The sequence below is a fragment of the Nerophis ophidion genome, linkage group LG04, assembly GCF_033978795.1.
Source record: "Nerophis ophidion isolate RoL-2023_Sa linkage group LG04, RoL_Noph_v1.0, whole genome shotgun sequence".
Lineage (NCBI taxonomy): Eukaryota > Metazoa > Chordata > Actinopteri > Syngnathiformes > Syngnathidae > Nerophis > Nerophis ophidion.
The window spans coordinates 33,544,650-33,570,272 of record NC_084614.1 but is presented as its reverse complement, the minus strand read 5'-3'; the positions used below and the strand labels follow the sequence as shown (position 1 = coordinate 33,570,272).

At 39.8% G+C, this 25,623-nt stretch overlaps 1 protein-coding gene across 8 annotated transcripts in view; it reads left to right on the top strand.

Annotated features, from left to right (window-relative positions):
• The window catches only part of ammecr1 (AMMECR nuclear protein 1), a 61,522-nt gene that overhangs the window by 17,161 nt on the left and 18,738 nt on the right, over positions 1-25,623 (top strand). Inside the window, exons 2-6 of one of the 8 annotated variants that reach the window (XR_009806471.1) lie at positions 5,879-5,989; positions 7,918-8,032; positions 12,623-12,713; positions 12,932-13,022; positions 13,227-13,331. Coding sequence is in view for 3 of the 8 variants with exons in the window: in XM_061897878.1 (XP_061753862.1) it covers positions 5,879-5,989; positions 7,918-8,032; positions 12,623-12,713; positions 12,922-12,995 (391 nt within the window). In the remaining 5 variants the exon portion in view is untranslated. The other 7 variants (XR_009806467.1, XR_009806468.1, XR_009806470.1 and 4 more) reach the window with 7 other exon arrangements.

The window sequence follows — 25,623 nt, the reverse complement described above, 5'->3', positions numbered from 1 at the left end:
AACTCTGCGTCGTAAGCGTGTCTCTTAATAGGAGCCAATTTGGGGTCTTTACATAAACACAGAAACGGCACGCCTCCCGCAGTCATATATCCCAGCATGCACCGCGCGCTTCTTCTTGTACGAAGGAAAAGGAAGTTGGTGGCTGCTTAGCGTAGAAGAAGCGCACTTCTTCTTCTATGAGGGAAAATTAAGTCGACGGCTGCTTAGAGTTGAAGAAGCGTGCTACGGGGGTAAAATTAAGTCGACGGCTGCTTATCGTAGAAGAAGAAGTGCACTTCTTCTTATACGGGGGAAAATGAAGTCAGTGGCTTCTTACCGTAGTTGCGAGACCTGTTGTGGCTTAATATTGGTCCATATTTAAGGCGCACCGGATTATAAGGCGCTCTGTCATCTTTTGAGAAAATTTGAGGTTTTTAGGTGCGTCTTATAGTGCGGAAAATACGGTACTCAATATATCGCGGGTTTGTCTCTGTGCAATATAAAAAAGGACTATATCGTGATATTCGAGTACACGTTCTCACGCAGTTCCTTTTAGCTGTGGACATTACACTACAGGCTTTTCTCACTCTTGTCTCCTTCTCACAGAGACAAAACAAGAGCACCTTCTTACATACGTCACATGCTGTCACGCGTGCAACGTCACACGCTCTCACGGAGCAGAGAGGTAGCGGCATGGGTAACGTTAGCTGTGATGCTAACGGTGCGGTGCGAGTGGTAATACGAGAGAAAGAAGGTGCATATCTGGTGACAAATGAAGGAAAAATTAATTCCCAAGAAAAAGATCACGGGATCCATCGTCTGATAGCGGTTTGGCTTCAAGCGGTAAGATGTCAAACAGACAACCGTAATATGTCAAGTGTGCGGCAAAAGTGTTGCTACGAAAAGTAGCAGCACTGCTAATGTGTAGCATCATTTGATAAGAGAATGAAGAGCGCTTACTCAGCATGTCAACATCACAGTTCGGTGCCACACCAACAAAATGCCCAAGCCACCATTTCCACATCAACACTGTATGAAAATAATAGTCAACAACAGAAGGAGTTAACGTCCCCAGTAAACCTACCACATAGCGAAGGACAAACACTATTTGATTTCCTATTATGCAGCTCATTTTTATATGACAGTTGTTGAAATATCTTGTGTGACATCATGCACAAAAGTACACTTTATTCGTTTTAAACTACTGTAGTGACGTTCTGTACAAAAAGTGCACTTTAATTTAGTGTTGTTTTGATATGTCATCTTAATGACATCATGCACAAAAGTGCACTAATAGCTTGTTTTAAAGTGTCTCACAATCTTCTTCTTTCTGTTTTGAAATTACATGAATGTTTGTGCCACTGCTTAATAAATGTTTAATAAATACAGTTTTGCTAAATTGACTTAGTTGTGATTTCCCTCTCTGCATGAAAGTTTAAAATGAGCATATATAAATGCAGTATGAACAATAATTTTTTTGATGTTGTAGAAACATAGAATCATCATACTGGTGTGATTATATGCATCGAGTGTTCATTCAAGTTTAATACAAAATAATGCGATATATATTGTGTATCGTGACATGGCCTAAAAATATCCAGATATTAATAAAAGGCCATATCAGCCAGCCCTCGTAAAACACCTTTCCACTGCTTGTGGCAGTAATGACAATATTAAACAAACAGAAGAAGTCTGGAACTCATAGAGAAGTTTCTCAAACGCAAAAAATATGACTCAGGTGTTGAAGATGTATTTTCATTTGTCACCTTTTGATTGACATTTTAACTTAAGAAATATTCATTATTTAAGAAACATATTCATTATTAATTTTATCACCACAATACTGTATGTAATTGTCATTGGAGTGTCTTGTTGTTATTTGCTTAATACTTATTTTTCTAATCAGCCTGACCTAATGTGTTAAATAAAAATCCTTGTGATTAGGACATGGTTTCACATCATTTGACAAGTTTGTAAACTGTAAGTAGGTTAGCTTCATTACTCATTATGGTCATATTCCAGAGCAAAATTACTAATCCTGTCCTAATATTTGAGTGGACTTCAGGGCCCCTCTGTAGTGGAAAAGTTGAGCCCTAAGGTCAAAAAGGTTAGAAACTCCATGATATGTTATGGTGGTTCTTTGCTCAATTTTGCATACGTTCTGGTTTACAGACCGGCTTCAAGCCGCTTTCTGACAGTCTCTTCAGGATGCGCTGTATGTTGGTGGTGTTATTTATGAGTCTTCTCTACGCCAGCCGTGTTGTAGTTTGTAACACATTCATATTTAGTCTACCAACAAATAATACGTTTGAACAATATGCTACTTTGTATTAGAAATGGCAACAGCGGAGGAGGCTTGTGCATTTACGAGCCAGTTGGCCCAACAACAAGCGGATGAATAAAAAAGGAGCTTATTGACTACAACATCAGACTACAGTGGCGGACTCACGTGAAGCTCTGCGAGTAATCTCTACCATATCTGGAGATATCCGCTGATATCACACTTGGGAAAACTCCAAACGACATGTTTAGAGGAAGTACGAAGAAAGGCAGGATTGTTTTATAAATGTCTTTGCTTTGCCTCCATGATTTGACTTCATATTTTCGGGACAAAAACAGGTACTAATATGTAAGAAAAGTAGATTTTCCATAATAGGTCCCTTTTAACTTAAAACACTAATTCATTGGTAAAACCAACAATAAATGGAGAAAAAAACATACAAAAGATTCCTTGCATAAATGACTCAAAGAAATATCTGTCAGATTTGGCCCAAAATCTATTTGGCGATATACCATACAGCTCAGGGTTCCTCCCAGATTGCCAATATACATGTGGAGGAGTGTGGCCAATATGTCTTCATATATACTGTATTTTTCGGCCGAAAATGCATAATAAAGAAGGAAAAAAACATCTATGTCGCACTGGAGTATAAAATCCAACACCAAGAATAGACATTTGAAAGGCAATTTAAAATAAATAAAGAATAGTGAACAACAGGCTGAATAAGGGTACGTTATATGACGCATAAATAACCAACGGAGATCGTCACTGGTATGTTAACATAACATGGTAAGAGTCATTCAAATAACTATAACATATAGAACATGCTATACGTTTACCACACAATCTGTCACTCCTAATCGATAAATCTGATGAAATATTCTTCCTCGATGTTGCTTCTAAACAACTCTGCTAACTCCAAAGGTATGCGCTGCTTCGTCTTGTCGTTTTCTGCTGCATATTTCACTACATCCACCTTGTGTAATGATTTACTTTTCGGTCCAATTTTTGTTAAGCCTTTCTCAGTTTTCATAAGTTACCGCCAACGATGAAATTATCCATTTCAATAGCTACGCCAGTAGCATATAGCAGTTAGCATTCCATGACCCATAATGCACTTCTGCCATGACCCTCCCCCGCCAAATTCTTATTGGTTGACGTGTATATGACGATTGCTGACGTGTGTGTGACGATTGCTGACATTTTCTTCGTCTCTTCCACGAATGAGATAAATAATATTTTTTGATATTATGTAATCTGAAGTACATGATTTCCTTTTCAGTGCCATTTTTGTTCAGCCCTTCTCAGTTTTTATAAGTTACCGCCAACGATGAAATGACCCATTTTAATAGCTACGGCAGTAGCATATAGAAGTTAGCATTCCATGAACCACAATGCACTTCTGCCATGACCCAGCTCTTCCCGGGGGACACCGAGGCGTTCCCAGGCCAGCTGGGAGACATAGTCTTCCCAACGTGTCCTGGGTCTTCCCCTTGGCCTCCCGCTGGTCTGACGTGCCCCAAACACCTTCGCAGGGTGGCGTACGTGGGGCATCTTTACCAAAGGCCCAAACCACCTCATCTGGCTCCTCTTGATGTGGAGGAGCAGCGCCTTTACTCTGAGCTCCTCCCGGACGACATTGAGCTTCTCTCCCTATCCCTAAGGGAGAGACCCGCCACCCGGCGGATGAAACTCATTTCGGCCGCTTGTACCCGTTATCTTTCGGTAAAAACCTAAAGCTCATGACCATAGGTGAGGATGGGAACGTGGATCGACCGGTAAATTGAGAACTATGCCTTCCGGCTCAGCTCCTTCTTCACCACAACGGATCGATACAGGGTCCGCGTTACTGAAGACTGAAGATACGCCTGTTGATCTCACAATCCACTCTTCCCCCACTTGTGAGCAAGACTCCACGGTACTTGAACTCCTCCACTTGGAGCAAGATCTCCTGCCCAACTTGGAGATGGCACTCCACCCTTTCCCGAACGAGAACCATGGACTCGCAACTTGAAGCTGATTCTCATCCCAGTCGCTTCACACTCTGCTGCGAACCGATCCAGCGAGAGCTGAAGATCCTGGCCAGTTGAAGCCATCAAGACCCCATCATCTGCAAAAAGCAGAGACCTAATCCTGCATCCAGCAAACCGGAAACCCCTCAACGCCCGGACGGCGCCTAGAAATACTGTCAATAAAAGTTATGAAAAAATTGGTGACAAAGGGCAGCCTAGGCGAAGTCCAACTCTCACTGGAAACGGGTCCGTTTTACTGCCGGCAATGCGGACCAAGCTCTGACACTGATCATACAGGGAGCGGACCGCCACAATCAGACCGATACCCCATACTCTCTAAGCACTCCCCACAGGACTTCCCGGGGGACACGGTTGAATGCCTTCTCGAATTCCACAAAGCACATTTGGACTGGTTGGGCAAACTCCCATGCACCCTCAAGGATCCTGCCGAGACTATAGAGCTGGTCTACCGTTCCATGACCAGGACGAAAACCACACTGTTCCTGTTGGATCCGAGGTTTGACTATCCGGCGTAGCCTACTCTCCAGTACACCTGAATCGACCTTACCGGGAAGTATGAGGAGTGGGATCCCACGATAGTTGGAACACACCCTCCCATTCCCCTTCTTAAAGAGAGGAACCACCACCACGGTCTGCCAATCCAGAGGTACCGCTTCTGATGTCCACGTGATGTTGCAGAGTCTTGTCAACCAAGACAGCCCCACAGCATCCAGAGCCCTAAGGAACTCCGGGCGGGTCTTCTACACCCTCGGGGCCTTGTCACAGAGGAGCTTTTAAACTACACAAATTATCAATCACGGTTTTATGATAATTTAATTTAAAACGGTAATGATAACCATTAAGAGTTTTACCGCAGCACATCATTAACATTGTTTATCGTCACATCCAAATGATGGATGTTGCAGCAGTCTTTTTCACCAGTTCCGTCTGTTTGCTTTTAGCCATGTTTTTACTTACTTTATTGACAATGGTTTGCGGCGTGTTGTTGTTTTGTGGTTTCTGCGTAGACTGCTTCAACGTGCATAAAAAAATCTCAATCAGAGACTAAATTATCATTTCTTTTGCATATTATTAATGCAGTGGCTTTTAGGGTAGCCTCCTCTATGGAGTTGCTGGCATTTTAATTAGGAGTAAAGCAATCTGTAAGAGGAGACCGTAAAAGTACACTCACCCTGTCTTTCAAATTGATAAGCGGTGATGTTCAATGATTTGGCCTTTGTCTCCCTTTTATTGAAAATTTCTTCTGCAGCCAAGTATCACACGCAGGAGCTCTTTGTAATTCAAATTTGCTAGTGCCAATAGTAAATCTTACAGTGCAAATTTTAAGTGTGTGTGCCCATTTACTGTGAATCAGTTGAGCACAAGCAATCATTTGTCTTTCAGTCACAATTCTTACAGAATAACATACATACTGGTATACATATGTGGTTTAATAATCTCCCCATTTAGACTATGCATGCTTGCACGTTGCAATAACCGTTGCCTTTTATTCCAAGTTTACCAGGCTTGTTTCCAGGCGGTATTTTGTTCCACTGTCCAAAAAGATGTAAAATCCCCTCAGAATGCTGCTTTTTTGTTTTTACAGCCCGCTGTTTGTCACATGGAAAATCGGCAGAGACAAGCGATTGAGGGGTTGTATAGGTACATTTTCTGCCATGAATCTCCACTCAGGACTCAGGGAGTACACCCTTACCAGGTGAGTAATGGCACAGAAAGTTTATATTTTTTCTTGAATTTGCTATTTATCAAATGTGGAATATTTTCATAGTTATTTGGATAGGTATACACCGTATACACATTTGCATTATCATCACTAGTATGGTTGTCTAGGAATTAATGGTTGACTGCAAAAGCACATTATAAAATGCTGAAAAATTGAACCATTTGTGAATTTTTGTATTCTGCAATGCCATTGTATATGGTATATATACTGTGTAGTTATTTACATTGGTAAGCTATGGGTACCCGTCGTTGTGTTGGACATAAGACACACACACACACACACACACACACACACACACACACACACACGCACACACGCACACGTACACACACACCCAAATTGATACTGCCTTATTGGAATCGTTGATTATTTGACAGCAGCTGGCCTAGAAGTGACCTCCAGGAAAGTTTTATCCAGAAATGACAATTACAATTTTAGTCTTTAGAGCATGGGTGTCAAACTCTGGCCCGCGGGCCAAATTTGGCCCGCCGTTTAATTTAATTTTGCCCTTGAGGCAATATCAAATTAACATTAGAGTTGGCCCGCCGGTAACACCAAATTCACTGCTAATACTCACACTTGCCAACCCCCCCGATTTTTCCGGGACACTCCCAAAGTTTAGTGCCCTTCCTGAAAATCTCCCTGGGCAACCATTCTCCCGATTTCCACCCGGACAACAATATTGGCAGCATGCCTTAAAGGCACTGCCTTTAGCGTCCTCTACAACATGTCGTCACGTCCTCTTTTCCTCCATATAAACAGCGTGCTGGCCAAGTCACATAATATATGCGGCTTTCACACACACATATGCGAATGCCACGCATACTTGGTCAACAGCCATACAGGTCACACTGAGGGTGGCCATATAAACAACTTTAACATTGTTACAAATATGCGCCACACTGTGAACCCACACCAAACAAGAATGACAAAACACATTTCGGGAGAACACTCGCACCGTAACACAACATAAACACAACAGAACAAATACCCAGGTTCCCTTGCAGCACTAACTCTTCCGGAACGCTACAATATACACCACCCCCGCTACCACCAAACCCCGCCCACCTCATTTGTATTTTATTTTCGAATTTATTAGCCTGTGGAAAAAGTTAATGTTGATATTTACCTCAGAAGGCTGCAAATAGAAAAGAGGCATTCATTTTTTTAATTAAATTAAATTAAATTCAATATAAATAAATAAATAAATAAATGGGTTGTACTTGTATAGTGCTTTTCTACCTTCAAGGTACTCGAAGCGCTTTGAGACTACTTCCACCACTGATGTGTTTTCGTTTGTTTTTTGAAAGTTGATTTTGCACTATTACGTTATTTAAGCTCTGCCTGTTCCATGGGAGGAAGCCGGAGTAGCCGGAGGCAACCCACGCAGTCACGGGGAGAACATGCAAACTCTACACAGAAAGATCCCATGCCTGGGATTGAACCCAGGATTACTCAGGACCTTCGTATTGTGAGGCAGATGCACTAACCCCTGTACCACCGTTCTGCCCTATTTGAGCCGTGCTTGTTCAATATTCATTGCAAAACTTGTTTGGGTCCCTGTTAAAAGGTTAATTTGTTCAAACTTGGCCCGCGGCTTTGTTCAGTTTTAAATTTTGGCCCACTCTGTTTGAGTTTGACACCACTGCTTTAGAGCATTACTTAACAAAATGGTGTATGCAGCTAAAAAAAAGTTTGCCGAAATCCTGTCCTTGCAGTTCCTGGCCAAGGTCAGACAGTTGCTTTGTCAAATACACAGTCCATCCATCCATTTTCTACTGCCTATTCCCTTCGGGGTCGCGGGGGGCGCTGGTGTGGGTGGAAAATGGAGAATGGTGATAAAAAGTATGTTAATTTGGAGCCTTGTAAATTATATATTAATGCTGTTGTCTGTGTGCCAGTGCCCTTAAAGACAGCCGCTTCCCCCCCATGACAAGGGATGAGCTGCCTCGCCTATTCTGCTCAGTGTCTCTTCTCACCAACTTTGAAGACGTCGGTGATTACCTTGACTGGGAGGTGAGTGACACACATTGCCTATATTATAAGGTAGAAAACTCAGTCCACACACTTTCGAGGACCATTTTGTTTATTCGACCAACTTACCATGATGTTTATGGCAATTAATCCTTTAAAGGGGACCTATTCTACATTTGTGACTTTTCAGACTTCCTTTAAAAATGTTTTACTCTTGCTATACATAATGTAGAAGTGTAGTTCGTGAGTTTTTAGGTTAGCCCTGGTTACATTTTTGAGGACAACCATCGACTTTGACCAGTCGCGAGGGAGTCTGCAATGGTAAGGGGAGGAGGCTGACCAAATGAGCGAATTTTTTTATAAAAGAAACTTAGTATCGTGGGGTTCAATATTAATTTATTTATTATAATTTTAATCTACATTTAAAACACTTATTTGTGGTCTAATAGGTAATTGGATATACTGTAGTGTAGATTTCAGGCAAATGTTTTCATTTTTATAATCTGTTTTTTTCGTCTGTCTGCTAAAAGTTCGTTTGTAGAGACGTTCCCAAATTGTAAATGAAACCACGCCACGCCCTCTCCAAAAGTAACATCATTTGTCCTTTAAAAATATACAAACCCCGTTTCCATATAAGTTGGGAAATTGTGTTAGATGTAAATACAAACGGAATACAATGATTTGCAAATCCTTTTTAACCCATATTCAATTGAATGCACTACAAAGACAAGATATTTGATGTTCAAACTCATAAGCTTTATTTTTTTTTTTTGCAAATGATAATCAACTTACAATTTCATGGCTGCAACACGTGCCAAAGTAGTTGGGAAAGGGTATGTTCACCACTGTGTTACATCACCTTTTCTTTTAACAACACTCAATAAACTTTTGGGAACTGAGGAAATTATTGGTGAAGGTTTGAAAGTGGAATTATTTCCCATTCTTGTTTTATGTAGAGCTTCAGTTGTTCAACAGGCCGGGGTCTCCGCTGTCGTATTTTACGTTTCATAATGCGCCACACATTTTCAATGGGAGACAGTTCTGGACTGCAGGCGGGCCAGGAAAGTACCCACACTCTTTTTTTTTTTTACGAAGCCAGGCTGTTGTAACACGTGCTGAATGTGGCTTGGCATTGTCTTGCTGAAATAAGCAGGGGAGTCCATGAAAAAGACGGCGCTTAGATGGCAGCATATGTTGTTCCAAAACCTGTATGTACCTTTCAGCATTCATGGTTACCCATGCCTTGGGCACCAATGCACCAATGCACCCCCATACCATCACAGATGCTGGCTTTTGAACTTTGCGTCGATAACAGTCTGAATGGTTCACTTCCCCTTTGGTCCGGATGACACGATGTCGAATATTTCCAAAAACAGTTTGAAATGTGGACTCCTCAAACCACAGAACACTTTTCCACTTTGCATCAGTCCATCTTAGATGATCTCGGGCCCAGAGAAGCCGGCGGCGTTTCTGGATTTTGTTGATAAATGGCTTTCGCTTTGCGTAGTAGAGCTTTAACTTGCACTTACAGATGTAGCGACAAACTGTATTCAGTGACAGTGGTTTTCTGAAGTGTTTCTGAAGTGTTCCTGAATCCATGTGGTGATATCCTTTAGAGATTGATGTCGGTTTTTGATATGGTGCCGCCTGAGGGATAGAAGGTCACGGTCATTCAATGTTGGTTTCCGGCCATGTCGCTTACGTGGAATGATTTCTCCAGATTCTCTGAACCTTTTGATGATGATATGGACCGTAGATGTTGAAATCCCTAAATTTTTTGCAATTGCACTTCGAGAAACATTCTTAAAATGTTTGACTATTTGCTCACGCAGTTGTGGACAAAGGGGTGTACCTCGCCCCATCCTTTCTTGTGAAAGACTGAGCATTTTTTGGGAAGCTGTTTTTATACCCAATCATGTCACCCACCTGTTCCCAATTAGCCTGCACACCTGTGGGATGTTCCAAATAAGTGTTTGATGAGCATTCCTCAACTTTATCAGTTTGTATTGCCACCTTTCCCAACTTATTTGTCACATGTTGCTGGCATCAAATTCTAAAGTTAATGATTATTTGCAAAAAAAAAATAGTTTATCAGTTTGAACATCAAATATGTTGTCTTTGTATCATATTCAACTCAATATGGTTTGAAAAGGATTTGCAAATCATTGTATTCCGTTTATATTTACATCTAACACAATTTCCCAACTCAAATGGAAACAGGGTTTTTACACTGTTTTAGATATATATCACGAAGTCGCCCCTGCAACAGCTTAACGATTCGGTTCCTTAACGCTTCCCTTATTGATTCTTATTTGGGAGAAAGACAAAAATAGGTGGATTAGCTTCAATTTTGTTTCGTTTAGAGGTGACATGACCTTTGATAGCTTACAGTGAGGTCACATACGCAGCATTGAGAAAAAAAGGTACTTTTTTTAAAATGGTACTTTTTTATTTATAATCAAAATATTTTTTTTGCAAAATTCAACAAAACAAATAATTTGGAAATTACACAAGAATGTACAATTTACATGTGATATTAACTTATTACATGCAAACTGGGATCATTTTGATGTATGTGGCTTAAAGTTTATGAAAACCTTGAATTGAAAATCTCAAAAAATGTGGGGTTTGAAAAAGTGTAAGCCAAGATCATCAAAAGGGTAGTAATAAAGGCTTGACAAACCTAACTTTGCATGTAATGGTTAATATCACAATTTAGTTTTACATTTGAAGTTAATGGCTGACATGAACGGACTTGTTTCACCTGTATAATATGACAGACAAAATCTGGTGAGAGGAAAACATGCAACTTTCTTCTGACTACAATTGAACATTCACCTACAAAAAATTAGGAGTGTCTACTGTAGTCAATACACCGCAAACTTAGTTGCTGCTCAATATTGCAGTTTTAGCGGTATATCAGGCAATAGCGGTATTAATTTATGTAGTACTCATATGACGGGCTCGCGTTACTGCTGCTGGGATGAGATTGGAGCGGTTCAAAAACACATGCTGTGTTCAAATGTTTATACATATTGCTGGCATGTCCTCTTGATAAAATAACAGCCTTATAATTATTACAAGTGGTGCTAGTGCAATCATTTCTTGTAAAATGTTGGTGTTTGTTTCGACCGGGCATCGCTATCATCTTGAGAACTGACGTCACTACGCGGTACGCACATTGCGTAATGTCGTTATTCCCACCCACAAGAACACATAAGAATACATTTTCTTGACAAAATGGCAAGCGGATCCAAGGAATTGATAAACTGGGAACCGGTTATGAATAGGACTGGGTATTGCCAAGGACCTCACGATACGATACGCATCACGATACTTGTGTCACGATACAATACGATATTGCGATATTAAAAGTTTTGCGATACATGCGATATATTGCAATATTCTACATAGTTAACTGAAAAATGCATTATGCATCTTAAAATCTGAGTTGTATGTACATCAGATGATAGTGATAATTCACGGAACAAACTGAGGCAAATGTAATTCAAGTTACCCATGCCATTTTATTTTAACTATACAAGCACAAGTTACAACATATTTGCATGAACAACACACTGTCTGAAACACATTGAAAAGTGCAGTGTGCATTATTATTAGTCTCCCTGAGCACAATGACACAAAGTGCAGTGTGGGTCAGTGTCCACAAACTGAACTGAAACCTCAGTGCATCATGTTTCTTCTGAACTTAGATTAAATACTCCAAATAAGTGGACGGGAGGACTTTGACAAGGTCCAATGTGGTCTGCTTCGGGTCGGCAGGTTTCGGCAGCTGCGGCTCTACAAATATGCCGGGGTGGTGTCTTACTAAATGTGTTCGCAAGTTTTCGTGTTGCCTGAGTATCTAATGGGAGCGAAACAGCGTTTGCAAAGCGCGTAGTCTTTGTCCAGCTCACTTGTGTGCTCTCTTTTCCTTTGGAATCCAAAATACTTCCAAACATCTGCCTTAAAGTTCGAGGGCGTCTTTAGTTTAAGTTTACCTTCCATGCTTGCTTGTTTTGTTTTGTTTTTGTTTTTTTTCAGCTCCACTGCCTCACTGCAACAGCCGGGGAAAAACGAGAAGAAGAGTGCAAACGCCTTGCAGTGAGGTAGCGGCTCAGCGGAAAAACATGATTTTTTATTTTTATTTTTATCGATATTCAAACTTTGAGTATCGATATTGAATCGGAAGAGAACGTATCGCGATGTATTGCTATATCGATATTTTTGCCCACCCCTAGTTATGAACAAGAACCAGTTTCCGATCCCCATCCCTAGTTGAAATTAAACCTATTAAACATTATATTGTTTCACCTGGTCACAACATTAGGTACACCAGTACCTCCTCCCCTTCTGGCTGAGAGCTTGACAAAATGTCTATATAAGTACGTCCATCTTGCTGTGACGTCACAACGTAGCTACACCGTAAAACCAAGCGAACAAAGTCATCTAAAATCGCATGCAAGCTCTCGTCCAAAATGTGTGAACCTTTTGATTTGGTGCTTTACATTCTTAAGTCAGGAAAGACAAAAATCCTCATAGGTCCCCTTTAAAATCCCCAGAAGAAAGCAGGATAGGACCCCTTGGATAAAAATATAAGTATTCTGTGTAAGAATTGTCTTATTTTTATAGGTGGGTGTTCACGGTATTAGGATAGAGTTTTTCAATGAGAAAGGATCAAAACGCACCGCCACCTACCTGCCAGAGGTCGCAAAGGAGCAAGGTAAGCTCTTGAATTGCAGGAACTTTTGTGGGGCATGTGTGTGCTGAAAATTAGTGAAACTGTCCCACAACGGTTTTACTCAGCAGTAGTGTTTTAAACAAGAACGCAGCTTAAAGCTTTTTATGGATTTTTACAAAATTAATTTTGGTTTGCGAATGTTCGAGAACTGGACGGACTTTCTTAAACGTATTTACAGAGGATTAATTAGTATTCAGCAGGACTTCGAAGCGCCGACTCCAGCTGCTCACTGGGACTCGTTGTTTGAAGATAAATGTGAAATAAAGGAGGAATTAAGCGATTGGAACAAAGGTAAATCACACCAAACATTAACTATTTATTTGGTTACATGCTTTAACAGTAGTCAGTGACGCACCATTTTTGTAGTCATTAACCTCAACCCGGGTGACCCGAATGCTACAGTAATGCTAACAGGTGAACGCTAAATCTGATGTGTTAATTTTGTCAGGATGATGTAAACACTGACAATAATTCTTTATGTATTGTTATTTACAGCTCAAATGGACCATAAGAACTCGACTAACCCTCATGAATTCATCAATTGCTGAAGGGATGACTTTCTGACTGCTGGACACTGTGGACAAAAGCCTGACTTTTTATGTAAAATTTGGTACACTTTGTTTTTATATCATAATGTTGTATGTTATTGCTCTGTATTTTATTTACTTAAAATTTAGTAAAATACATTTGACCTATTGTTTTTGTTTATTTATTTAAATGGTATCAACGTAGAAATTTACTGTACCACTTATCCATAAATCATCAGCCTGATTTGTATAAAATACTCTGACCTGTGAAAATCGGTGGAAACATGAACCACGCAGGTCTACAGGATCCTAAAGTTTCAGGAACTTGAATTAACTGAACTTTTGGTGAAAAAATAGCTCCTATGGCCTACATAACATGTAATTATAATTTGGGGAGAGTCCACTGCATTATGCTCACCTGCTAAACACATTTCTGCTAACCCCACTGTTTCTCCTCTCTGCCTGCCTCTGCTGTGAGCACTGACTCCATGCGCTCTGAATACTCACTGCTGATTGGCTGTTACCGCTCTGAATGCTCACTGCTGATTGGCTGTTACATACGCTCTGAATACGCACTGCAGATTGGCTGTTATCGCTCTGCGTGTAACCAATCAGATGGTTGTGTGGGTGGGACAATGCTGGGTGCTGCCGACAGGTACTGGCAGAGGCAGTACGAAGCATAGCACCTTGTTAAGGCTTTAGTTTTGCACCAAATGATAGTATACATCTATCCATCCATCCATTTTCTACCGCTTATTCCCTTTGGGGTCGCGGGGGGGTGTTGGTGCCTATCTCAGCTACAATCCGGCGGAAGGCGGTGTACACCCTGGACAAGTCACCACCTCATCGCAGGGCCTGATAATATACATTTAATAAAGTCAAATAAAATTAAGGCAACAAGAGAAGTATCCTACACTTCTCTTTTGTGAAGTTAATCTGAACAGCCGATACGGGCATCTACAACAACTATATGATTTGCCTGAGAAGCTGGACAAGACAAAAAATATATATTAATTTTATTTATTTATTTAAAAAAAAATTAGTTTAGGCGGTGGCTCTTTGTTGTTAAGGCGGCCGCCTTAACAATACGCTGCTGGAAATCCTGTGTATGAATGTATGTACCGTATTTTTCGGATTTTAAGTCGCTCCGGAGTATACGTCACACGGGCTGAAAATGCATAATAAAGAAGGAGAAAATACCTATATACGTCGTACTGGAGTATAAGTCGCATTTTTGGGGGAAATTTTTTGGTAAAATCCACCACCAAGAATAGACATTTGAAAGGCAATTTTAAAAAAAATCAAAAAAGTGAACAACAGGCTGAATAAGTGTACGTTATATGACTCATAAATAACCAACTGAGAACGTGCCTGGTATGTTAACGTAACATATTATGGTTAGAGTCATTCAAATAACTTTAACATATAGAACATGCTATACCTTTACCAAACAATCTGTCACTCCTAATCGCTAAATCCGATGACATCTTCTTTCTCGATGTTGCTTCTAAACAACTCTGCCAACCCCAAAGGTATGCGCCGCTTCGTCTTGTCGTTTTCTGCTGCATATTTCACTACGTCCAGCTTGTAATCTGCAGTACATGATTTTCTTTTCGGTGCCATTTTTGTTCAGCCCTTCTCAGTTTTTATAAGTTACCACCAACGATGAAATGATCCATTTTAATAGCTATGGCAGTAGCATATAGCACATAGCAGTTAGCATTCCATGACCCACAATGCACTTCTGCCATGACCCTCCCCCGTCAATTTCCTATTGGTTGACGTGTGTGTGACGATTGCTGACATTTTCTTCGTCTCTTCTGCGAATGAGATAAATAATATTATTTGATCATGTGTAATTTGCCGTACATGATTTCCTTTTCGGTGCCATTTTTCTTGTGCCCTTCTCAGTTTTTATAAGTTATCGCCAAAGATGAAATAATCCATTTTAATAGTTACGGCAGTAGCATATTGCACGTTGCAGTTAGCATTCCAAGACCCACAATGCACTTCTGCCGTGACCCTCCCCAGCCGATTTCTTATTGGTTGACGTGTGTGTTACGATTGCTGACATTTTCTTCGTCTCTTCCGCGAATGAGATAAATAATATGACTTGATATTTTATGGTAATGTGTTAATAAATCACATAAGTCGCTCCGGAGTATATGTCACACGGGCTGAAAATGCATAATAAAGAAGGAGAAAATACCTATATACGTCGTACTGGAGTATAAGTCGCATTTTTGGGGGACATTTTTTGGTAAAATCCACCACCAAGAATAGACATTTGAAAGGCAATTTAAAAAAAAATCAAAGAAGTGAACAACAGGCTGAATAAGTGTACGTTATATGACTCATAAATAACCAACTGAGAACGTGCCTGGTATGTTAACGTAACATATTATGGTTAGAGTCATTCAAATAACTTTAACATATAGAACATGCTATACCTTTACCAAACAATCTGTCACTCCTAATCGCTAAATCCGATGACATCTTCTTTCTCGATGTTGCTTCTAAACAACTCTGCCAACCCCAAAGGTATGCGGCGCTTCGTCTTGTCGTTTTCTGCTGCATATTTCACTACGTCCAGCTTGTAATCTGCAGTACATGATTTTCTTTTCGGTGCCATTTTTGTTCAGCCCTTCTCAGTTCTTATAAGTTACCGCCAACGATGAAATGATCCATTTTAATAGCTATGGCAGTAGCATATAGCACATAGCAGTTAGCATTCCATGACCCACAATGCACTTCTGCTATGACCCTCCCCCGCCAATTTCCTATTGGTTGACGTGTGTGTGACGATTGCTGACATTTTCTTCGTCTCTTCTGCGAATGAGATAAATAATATTATTTGATCATGTGTAATCTGCAGTACATGATTTCCTTTTCGGTGCCATTTTTCTTGAGCCCTTCTCAGTTTTTATAAGTTATCGCCAAAGATGAAATAATCCATTTTAATAGTTACGGCAGTAGCATATTGCACGTTGCAGTTAGCATTCCAAGACCCACAATGCACTTCTGCCATGACCCTCCCCAGCCGATTTCTTATTGGTTGACGTGTGTGTTACGATTGCTGACATTTTCTTCGTCTCTTCCGCGAATGAGATAAATAATATGACTTGATATTTTATGGTAATGTGTTAATAAATCACATAAGTCGCTCCGGAGTATATGTCGCACCCCCGGCCAAACTATGAAAAAAAACTATGACTTATAGTCCGAAAAATACGGTGTGTATGTATGTATGTATGTATGTATGTATGTATGTATGTATGTATACAAGAATATGTATGTATATATACATGTATATGTATGTATATATGTATGTATATGTGTGTATGTATGTATGTTTGTTGTTAAGGCGGCCGCCTTAACAACAAAGCGCTGCAGGAAACCCTGCATATGTGTGTATTTATACATGTATATGTGTGTATATATATACACGTACATGTGTATGTATATACATGTACATGTGTATGTATATACACGTATATGTGTATGTATATACACGTGTATGTGTATGTATTTTTGTTGTTTAGTTTTTTTTTTTTTTTTTTTTTTCCCCTTTGCCTCAGTCTGCACCCCCAAGGAACTCTCCTGACGGAATAAATAAAGTACTATCTAATCTAATCTAATCTGATCTAATGTATATACACGTATATGTGTGTGTGTATATGTGTATGTATACATGTGTGTGTATATGTGTATGTATACGTGTGTATACGTGTATGTATACGTGTGTATACGTGTATGTATACGTGTGTATACATGTATATGTATGTATACATGTGTGCATATGTGTTTGTATACACGTGTATACATGTATATATGTTTATGTGTATACATGTTAATGTGTTAGGGCTGGACGATATGGTCGATTGTTATCTCAATATTTTTAGGCCATGTCACGATTCATATCTTCATATTTTGCCTTAGCCTTATATGTACACTTGATGCATATAATTACAGCAGTATGATGATTCTATGTGTCTACATTAAAACATTCTTGTTCAAACTGCATTAATATATGCTCATTTTAAACTTTCATGCAGAGAGGGAAATCACAACTAAGTCAATTTACCAAAACTGTATTCATTAAACAGTTTAGCAGTGGCACAAACATTCATGTCATAGTCCATCTTAGATGATCTCGGGCCCAGAGAAGCCGGCGGCGTTTCTGGATTTTGTTGATAAATGGCTTTCGCTTTGCGTAGTAGAGCTTTAACTTGCACTTACAGATGTAGCGACAAACTGTATTCAGTTACAGTGGTTTTCTGAAGTGTTCCTGAATCCATGTGGTGATATCCTTTAGAGATTGATGTCGGTTTTTGATATGGTGCCGCCTGAGGGATAGAAGGTCACGGTCATTCAATGTTGGTTTCCGGCCATGTCGCTTACGTGGAATGATTTCTCCAGATTCTCTGAACCTTTTGATGATGATATGGACCGTAGATGTTGAAATCCCTAAATTTTTTGCAATTGCACTTCGAGAAACATTCTTAAAATGTTTGACTATTTGCTCACGCAGTTGTGGACAAAGGGGTGTACCTCGCCCCATCCTTTCTTGTGAAAGACTGAGCATTTTTTGGGAAGCTGTTTTTATACCCAATCATGTCACCCACCTGTTCCCAATTAGCCTGCACACCTGTGGGATGTTCCAAATAAGTGTTTGATGAGCATTCCTCAACTTTATCAGTTTGTATTGCCACCTTTCCCAACTTATTTGTCACGGGTTGCTGGCATCAAATTCTAAAGTTAATGATTATTTGCAAAAAAAAAATAGTTTATCAGTTTGAACATCAAATATGTTGTCTTTGTATCATATTCAACTCAATATGGTTTGAAAAGGATTTGCAAATCATTGTATTCCGTTTATATTTACATCTAACACAATTTCCCAACTCAAATGGAAACAGGGTTTTTACACTGTTTTAGATATATATCACGAAGTCGCCCCTGCAACAGCTTAACGATTCGGTTCCTTAACGCTTCCCTTATTGATTCTTATTTGGGAGAAAGACAAAAATAGGTTGATTAGCTTCAATTTTGTTTCGTTTAGAGGTGACATGACCTTTGATAGCTTACAGTGAGGTCACATACGCAGCATTGAGAAAAAAAGGTACTTTTTTTAAAATGGTACTTTTTTATTTATAATCAAAATATTTTTTTTGCAAAATTCAACAAAACAAATAATTTGGAAATTACACAAGAATGTACAATTTACATGTGATATTAACTTATTACATGCAAACTGAGATCATTTTGATGTGGCTTAAAGTTTATGAAAACCTTGAATTGAAAATCTCAAAAAATGTGGGGTTTGAAAAAGTGTAAGCCAAGATCATCAAAAGGGTAATAAAGGCTTGACAAACCTAACTTTGCATGTAATGGTTAATATCACAATTTAGTTTTACATTTCAAGTTAATGGCTGACATGAACGGACTTGTTTCACCTGTATAATATGACAGACAAAATCTGGTGAGAGGAAAACATGCAACTTTTTTCTGACTACAATTGAACATTCACCTACAAAAAATTAGGAGTGTCTACTGTAGTCAATACACCGCAAACTTAGTTGCTGCTCAATATTGCAGTTTTAGCGGTATATCAGGCAATAGCGGTATTAATTTATGTAGTACTCATATGACGGGCTCGCGTTACTGCTGCTGGGATGAGATTGGAGCGGTTCAAAAACACATGCTGTGTTCAAATGTTTATACATATTGCTGGCATGTCCTCTTGATAAAATAACAGCCTTATAATTATTACAAGTGGTGCTAGTGCAATCATTTCTTGTAAAATGTTGGTGTTTGTTTCGACCGGGCATCGCTATCATCTTGAGAACTGACGTCACTACGCGGTACGCACATTGCGTAATGTCGTTATTCCCACCCACAAGAACACATAAGAATACATTTTCTTGACAAAATGGCAAGCGGATCCAAGGAATTGATAAACTGGGAACCGGTTATGAATAGGACTGGGTATTGCCAAGGACCTCACGATACGATACGCATCACGATACTTGTGTCACGATACAATACGATATTGCGATATTAAAAGTTTTGCGATACATGCGATATATTGCAATATTCTACATAGTTAACTGAAAAATGCATTATGCATCTTAAAATCTGAGTTGTATGTACATCAGATGATAGTGATAATTCACGGAACAAACTGAGGCAAATGTAATTCAAGTTACCCATGCCATTTTATTTTAACTATACAAGCACAAGTTACAACATATTTGCATGAACAACACACTGTCTGAAACACATTGAAAAGTGCAGTGTGCATTATTATTAGTCTCCCTGAGCACAATGACACAAAGTGCAGTGTGGGTCAGTGTCCACAAACTGAACTGAAACCTCAGTGCATCATGTTTCTTCTGAACTTAGATTAAATACTCCAAATAAGTGGACGGGAGGACTTTGACAAGGTCCAATGTGGTCTGCTTCGGGTCGGCAGGTTTCGGCAGCTGCGGCTCTACAAATATGCCGGGGTGGTGTCTTACTAAATGTGTTCGCAAGTTTTCGTGTTGCCTGAGTATCTAATGGGAGCGAAACAGCGTTTGCAAAGCGCGTAGTCTTTGTCCAGCTCACTTGTGTGCTCTCTTTTCCTTTGGAATCCAAAATACTTCCAAACATCTGCCTTAAAGTTCGAGGGCGTCTTTAGTTTAAGTTTACCTTCCATGCTTGCTTGTTTTGTTTTGTTTTGGTTTTTTTTCAGCTCCACTGCCTCACTGCAACAGCCGGGGAAAAACGAGAAGAAGAGTGCAAACGCCTTGCAGTGAGGTAGCGGCACAGCGGAAAAACATGATTTTTTATTTTTATTTTTATCGATATTCAAACTTTGAGTATCGATATTGAATCGGAAGAGAACGTATCGCGATGTATTGCTATATCGATATTTTTGCCCACCCCTAGTTATGAACAAGAACCAGTTTCCGATCCCCATCCCTAGTTGAAATTAAACCTATTAAACATTGTTCAGCCCTTCTCAGTTTTTATAAGTTACCGCCAACGATGAAATGATCCATTTTAATAGCTATGGCAGTAGCATATAGCACATAGCAGTTAGCATTCCATGACCCACAATGCACTTCTGCCATGACCCTCCCCCGCCAATTTCCTATTGGTTGACGTGTGTGTGACGATTGCTGACATTTTCTTCGTCTCTTCTGCGAATGAGATAAATAATATTATTTGATCATGTGTAATCTGCAGTACATGATTTCCTTTTCGGTGCCATTTTTCTTGAGCCCTTCTCAGTTTTTATAAGTTATCGCCAAAGATGAAATAATCCATTTTAATAGTTACGGCAGTAGCATATTGCACGTTGCAGTTAGCATTCCAAGACCCACAATGCACTTCTGCCATGACCCTCCCCAGCCGATTGTTATCTCAATATTTTTAGGCCATGTCACGATTCATATCTTCATATTTTGCCTTAGCCTTATATGTACACTTGATGCATATAATCACAGCAGTATGATGATTCTATGTGTCTACATTAAAACATTCTTGTTCAAACTGCATTAATATATGCTCATTTTAAACTTTCATGCAGAGAGGGAAATCACAACTAAGTCAATTTACCAAAACTGTATTCATTAAACAGTTTAGCAGTGGCACAAACATTCATGTCATAATTTTCCTGAGAGTAGTCCCCTGAAGGAATCAATAAAGTACTCTATCTATCTATCTGTCTCTCCCTCCCTCCCTCTTTATCCCCCCAAAACAACGTGCAAGATTGTCAGAGACATGTCAAAACAAGCTACGAAGATGACATAAATTTAATTAAAATGCCTTTTTTGTACAGAACGCCACTACAATAGTTTAAAACATATAAAGTGCACTTTTGTGCATGATTGTCGCACAACAGATTTCAATTACTGTCAAATAAAAATGAGCTGCATAAAAGGAAATCGTTTGTCTTTCACTGTGGTAGGTTTCTGCGGACGTTATCGCCTTCTGTTGTCGACTATTTTTTTCATGTGGTGTTGACTTGGAAATGGTTGCGTCAGCATTTTGTGGGTAGGGCACCGGCAGGAGATGTTGACATCTAAAGTTTTAAGCACTCTTCATTCTCAAGTGAGTGACTTTTTAAATAGTGCTACACATTAGCTGTGCTGCTACTTTTTGTAGCAATGCTTTTGCCACATACTTGTAACACATCTTCCTGCTTGTAGCCAAACCACCGCCAGAAGATGGACTCCCTGCTGTTTTTCTTGGGAATTCTTCGTTTATTTGTTACAACACCGCTAGCATCAAAGCTGACTTTACCATGGCGCTATGTGTCTACTCCGCGAGAGCGTATAACGTTGCAACACTGACGTATGTAAGAAGGTGCACTTGTTTTATGTCTGCGAGAAGTAGATAGAAGAGGGTGAGATGAGAAAAGCCTGAAGTGTAATGCCCGCAGCTAAAAGCAACTGCGTGATGACGTATACTCGAATATCACGATAGTAATTTTCTATATCGCAAAGAGACAAACCCGCAATATATGGAGTATTTTCGATATATCGCCCAGCCCTAATATGTGTATTTATATGTATGTATATATGTATATATATTTGTGTATGTATGTATTTTTGTGTATGTATGTATATGTGTACATATATATATATGTATGTATGTATGTATACATGTGTATATATGTGTGTATGTGTATATATAGTGAGGTCCACAAGTATTTGCACACCCTGCAATTTTGCAAGTTCTCCCACTGAGAAATTATGGAGAGATCTGAAATGTTCATCATAGATGTATTTCCACTATTACAGACATAATCTAAAAATAAAAATCCGGAAATCACATTGTATGATTTTTTATTTTTTTTAAAGATTTATTTGTATGTTACTGGGGTTCATAAGTATTTGAACGCATGAGAACATCAGTGTTAATATTTAGTGCAGAATGCAATTACAGAGGTCAAACTTTCCTATAGTTCTTCAGCAGGTTTGCATACACGGCAACAGGGATTTTGGCCCACTCCTCCACACAAATCTTCTCTAGATCTGACAGGTTTTGGGCTGTCGCTGAGCAACACCAAGTTTCAGCTCCCTCTGAAGATTTTCTATTGGATTTAAATCTGGAGACTGGCTACGTCACTCCAGAACCTTGATATGCTTGGTATGGAGCCATTCCTTGGTCATCCTGGATGTGTGCTTAATTTTGGAAGACCTAGCTACGACCCATCTTCAATGCTCTGACTGAGGGAAGGAGGTTTTTGGCCGAAATCCCTCAATACATGGCCCTGTTCATCCTCTCTTTAATAAAGTGCAGTCATCCTGTCCCCTTTGCTGAAAAGCACCCCACCCCCAAAGCATGTTTCCCCTCATGCTTCACTGTAGGGATGGTGTTCTTGGGATGATAGTCATCCTTGTTTTTCCTCCAAACCCCACGAGTGAGTTTATGCCAAAAAGTTATATTTTGGTCTCATCTGACCACATGACTTTCTCCCATGACTACTCTGGATCATCCAGACGGCCATTGGCAAACTTCAGACATGGGCTGACTTAAAGGCCTACTGAAACCCACTACTACCCACCACGCAGTCTGATAGTTTATATATCAATGATGAAATATTAACATTGCAACACATGCCAATATGGACAGTTAGCTTACTAAATTACAATTTTAAATTTCCCGCGGAGTTTCTTGTTGAAAACGTCGCGCAATGATGACGCGTATGATGAAGCGTGCACGTGACGTCTCGAGTTGGAGGGGACATATTAGCGCGGCACCACTTGCGGCTAAAAGTCGTCCCTTTTCATCGCGCACATAGTTTATATATCAATGATGAAATATTAACATTGCAACACATGCCAATACGGACGGTTTAGCTTACTAAATTACAATTTTAAATTTCCCGCGGAGTTTCTTGTTGAAAACGTCGCGGAATGATGACGCGTATGATTAAGCGTGCACGTGACGTCTCGAGTTGGAGGGGACATATTAGCGCAGCACCACTTGCGGCTAAAAGTCGTCCCTTTTCATCGCGCAATTACACTGTATTCTGGACATCTGTGTTGCTGAATCTTTTGCAATTTGTTCAATTAATAATGGAGAAGTCAAAGTAGAAAGATGGAGGTGGGAAGCTTTAGCCTTTAGCCAAACAAACACACGGTGTTAAAATTCCCGGAGGTGAAGCTTTACTATGGATCAGAGCGGTCAAGCGAACATGGATCCCGACCACTTGTTAAACCGGGAAATTTCGGTATGAAAATTGTGGTAAAAAGTCGCCTCTTACCGGAGATCTGCGGAGCTTGCGCCGTCCATGCAGCTGCAGTGACTTCCCTCAGACACTGGCGGCAACACACCTGTGGACACACCCCTCCGACTATTAGGTACTATTTAACTCACTAAAACACTAGCCAGAGTTATCCTAGTAAATGTGTCTACAAACATCTGAATCGCTCACAATGCAATCGCCTTTTTTTTTTTTTTAACTTTATTACTTTTATTTTTTTTCTGGTCCTTCGCAATCAATAACCTCAGCCACAAATATTTCATTCTCGCTCAAATTAATGGGGAAATTGTCGTTTTCTCGGTCCGAATAGCTCTTTGTTGGAGGCTCGCATTATAAACAATGCGACTTCCGGTAAAGGCAAGGCTTTTTTATTAGCAACCAAAGGTTGCGAACTTTATCGTCGATGTTCTCTACTAAATCCTTTCAGCAAAAATATGGCAATATCGCGAAATGATCAAGTATGACACATAAAATCGACCTGCTATCCCCGTTTGAATAAGAAAATCTCATTTCAGTAGGCCTTTAAGCAGGGGAACCTTCTGTGTGATGCATGATTTTAAACCACTGATAGTAGCCTTGGAAACAGTGGTCTCTTCAGGTCATTCACCAGCTTCTGCTGTGTAGTTCTGGGCTGATTCCTCACTTTTCTTATCATGAGTGATGCCCCACGAGGAGAGATCTTACATAGAGCCCCAGTCCGAGGTATATTAGCGGTCATGTTTAGCCTCTTCCGTGTTCTAACAATTGCTGCAACAGCTGACCTATTCTCACAAAGCTGCTTCCCAATTGTCCCATAGCCTTTTCCAGCTTTTTAGAGCTCTACAATTTTGTTTCTGGTCTCTTTGACAGCTTTTTGGTCTCACCCATGGTAGCAGTTGGACCTTGACTGACTGTGGGCTGCAAAGGTTGTCTTTAATGAGCTCAAAGGGGTGGTGGGTGGGTGATTAGTTGTGGGGTTAAGGTGGACTTTTTTAAGGTAAACTGTAAGCTCTTTGAGAGTCATCATTCTTGCCGATTCTCATGTGTGCAAATACTTATGAACCCCAGTAACATACAAATAAATAAATAAATAATCATACAATGTGATTTCTGGATTTTTCTTTTTAGATTATGTCTATAACAGTCTACATCTATAACAAACATTTCAGACCTCTCCCTAATGTGTAAGTGGAAGAACTTGTTAAATTGCAGGGTGTGCAAATACTTGAGGACCTCACTATATGTATGTATATATGTATGTATATGTGTATATATGTACAATGGGGCAAAAAAGTATTTAGCCAGCCACCGATTGTGCAACTTCTCCCACTTAGAATGATGACAGAGGTTTGTAATTTTCATCATAGGTACACTTCAACTATGAGTGACAGAATGTGAAAAAACAATCCAGGAATTCACATTGTAGGAGTTATAAAAAATGTATTTGTAAATTATGGTGGAAAATAAGTATTTGGTCAACTATTCAAAGCGCTCACTGATGGAAGGAGGTTTTGGCTCAAAATCTCACGATACATGGCCCCATTCATTCTTTCCTTAACACGGATCATTCGTCCAGTCCCCTTAGCAGAAAAACAGCCCCAAAGCATGGTGTTTCCACACCCATGCTGCACATTAGATATGGTGTTCTTGGGATGCAACTCAGTATTCTTCTTCCTCCAAACACAACGAGTTGAGTTTATACCAAAATGGACACATGGATGATACAGCAGAGGATTGGGAGAATGTCATGTGGTCAGATGAAACCAAAATAGAACTTTTTGGTATAAACTCAACTCGTTGTGTTTGGAGGAAGAAGAATACTGAGTTGCATCCCAAGAACACCACACCTACTGTGAAGCATGGGGTGGAAACATCATGCTTTGGGGCTGTTTTTCTGCTAAGAGGACAGGACGATTGATCCGTGTTAAGGAAAGAATGAATGGGGCCATGTATTATTATTAAATTCTTTAAAATTCTTACAATGTGAATTCCTGGATTATTTTTTCACATTCTGTCTCTCACAGTTGAAGTGTACCTATGATGAAAATTACAGACCTCTGTCATAATTTTAAGTGGGAGAACTTGCACAATCGGTGGCTGACTAAATACTTTTTTGCCCCACTGT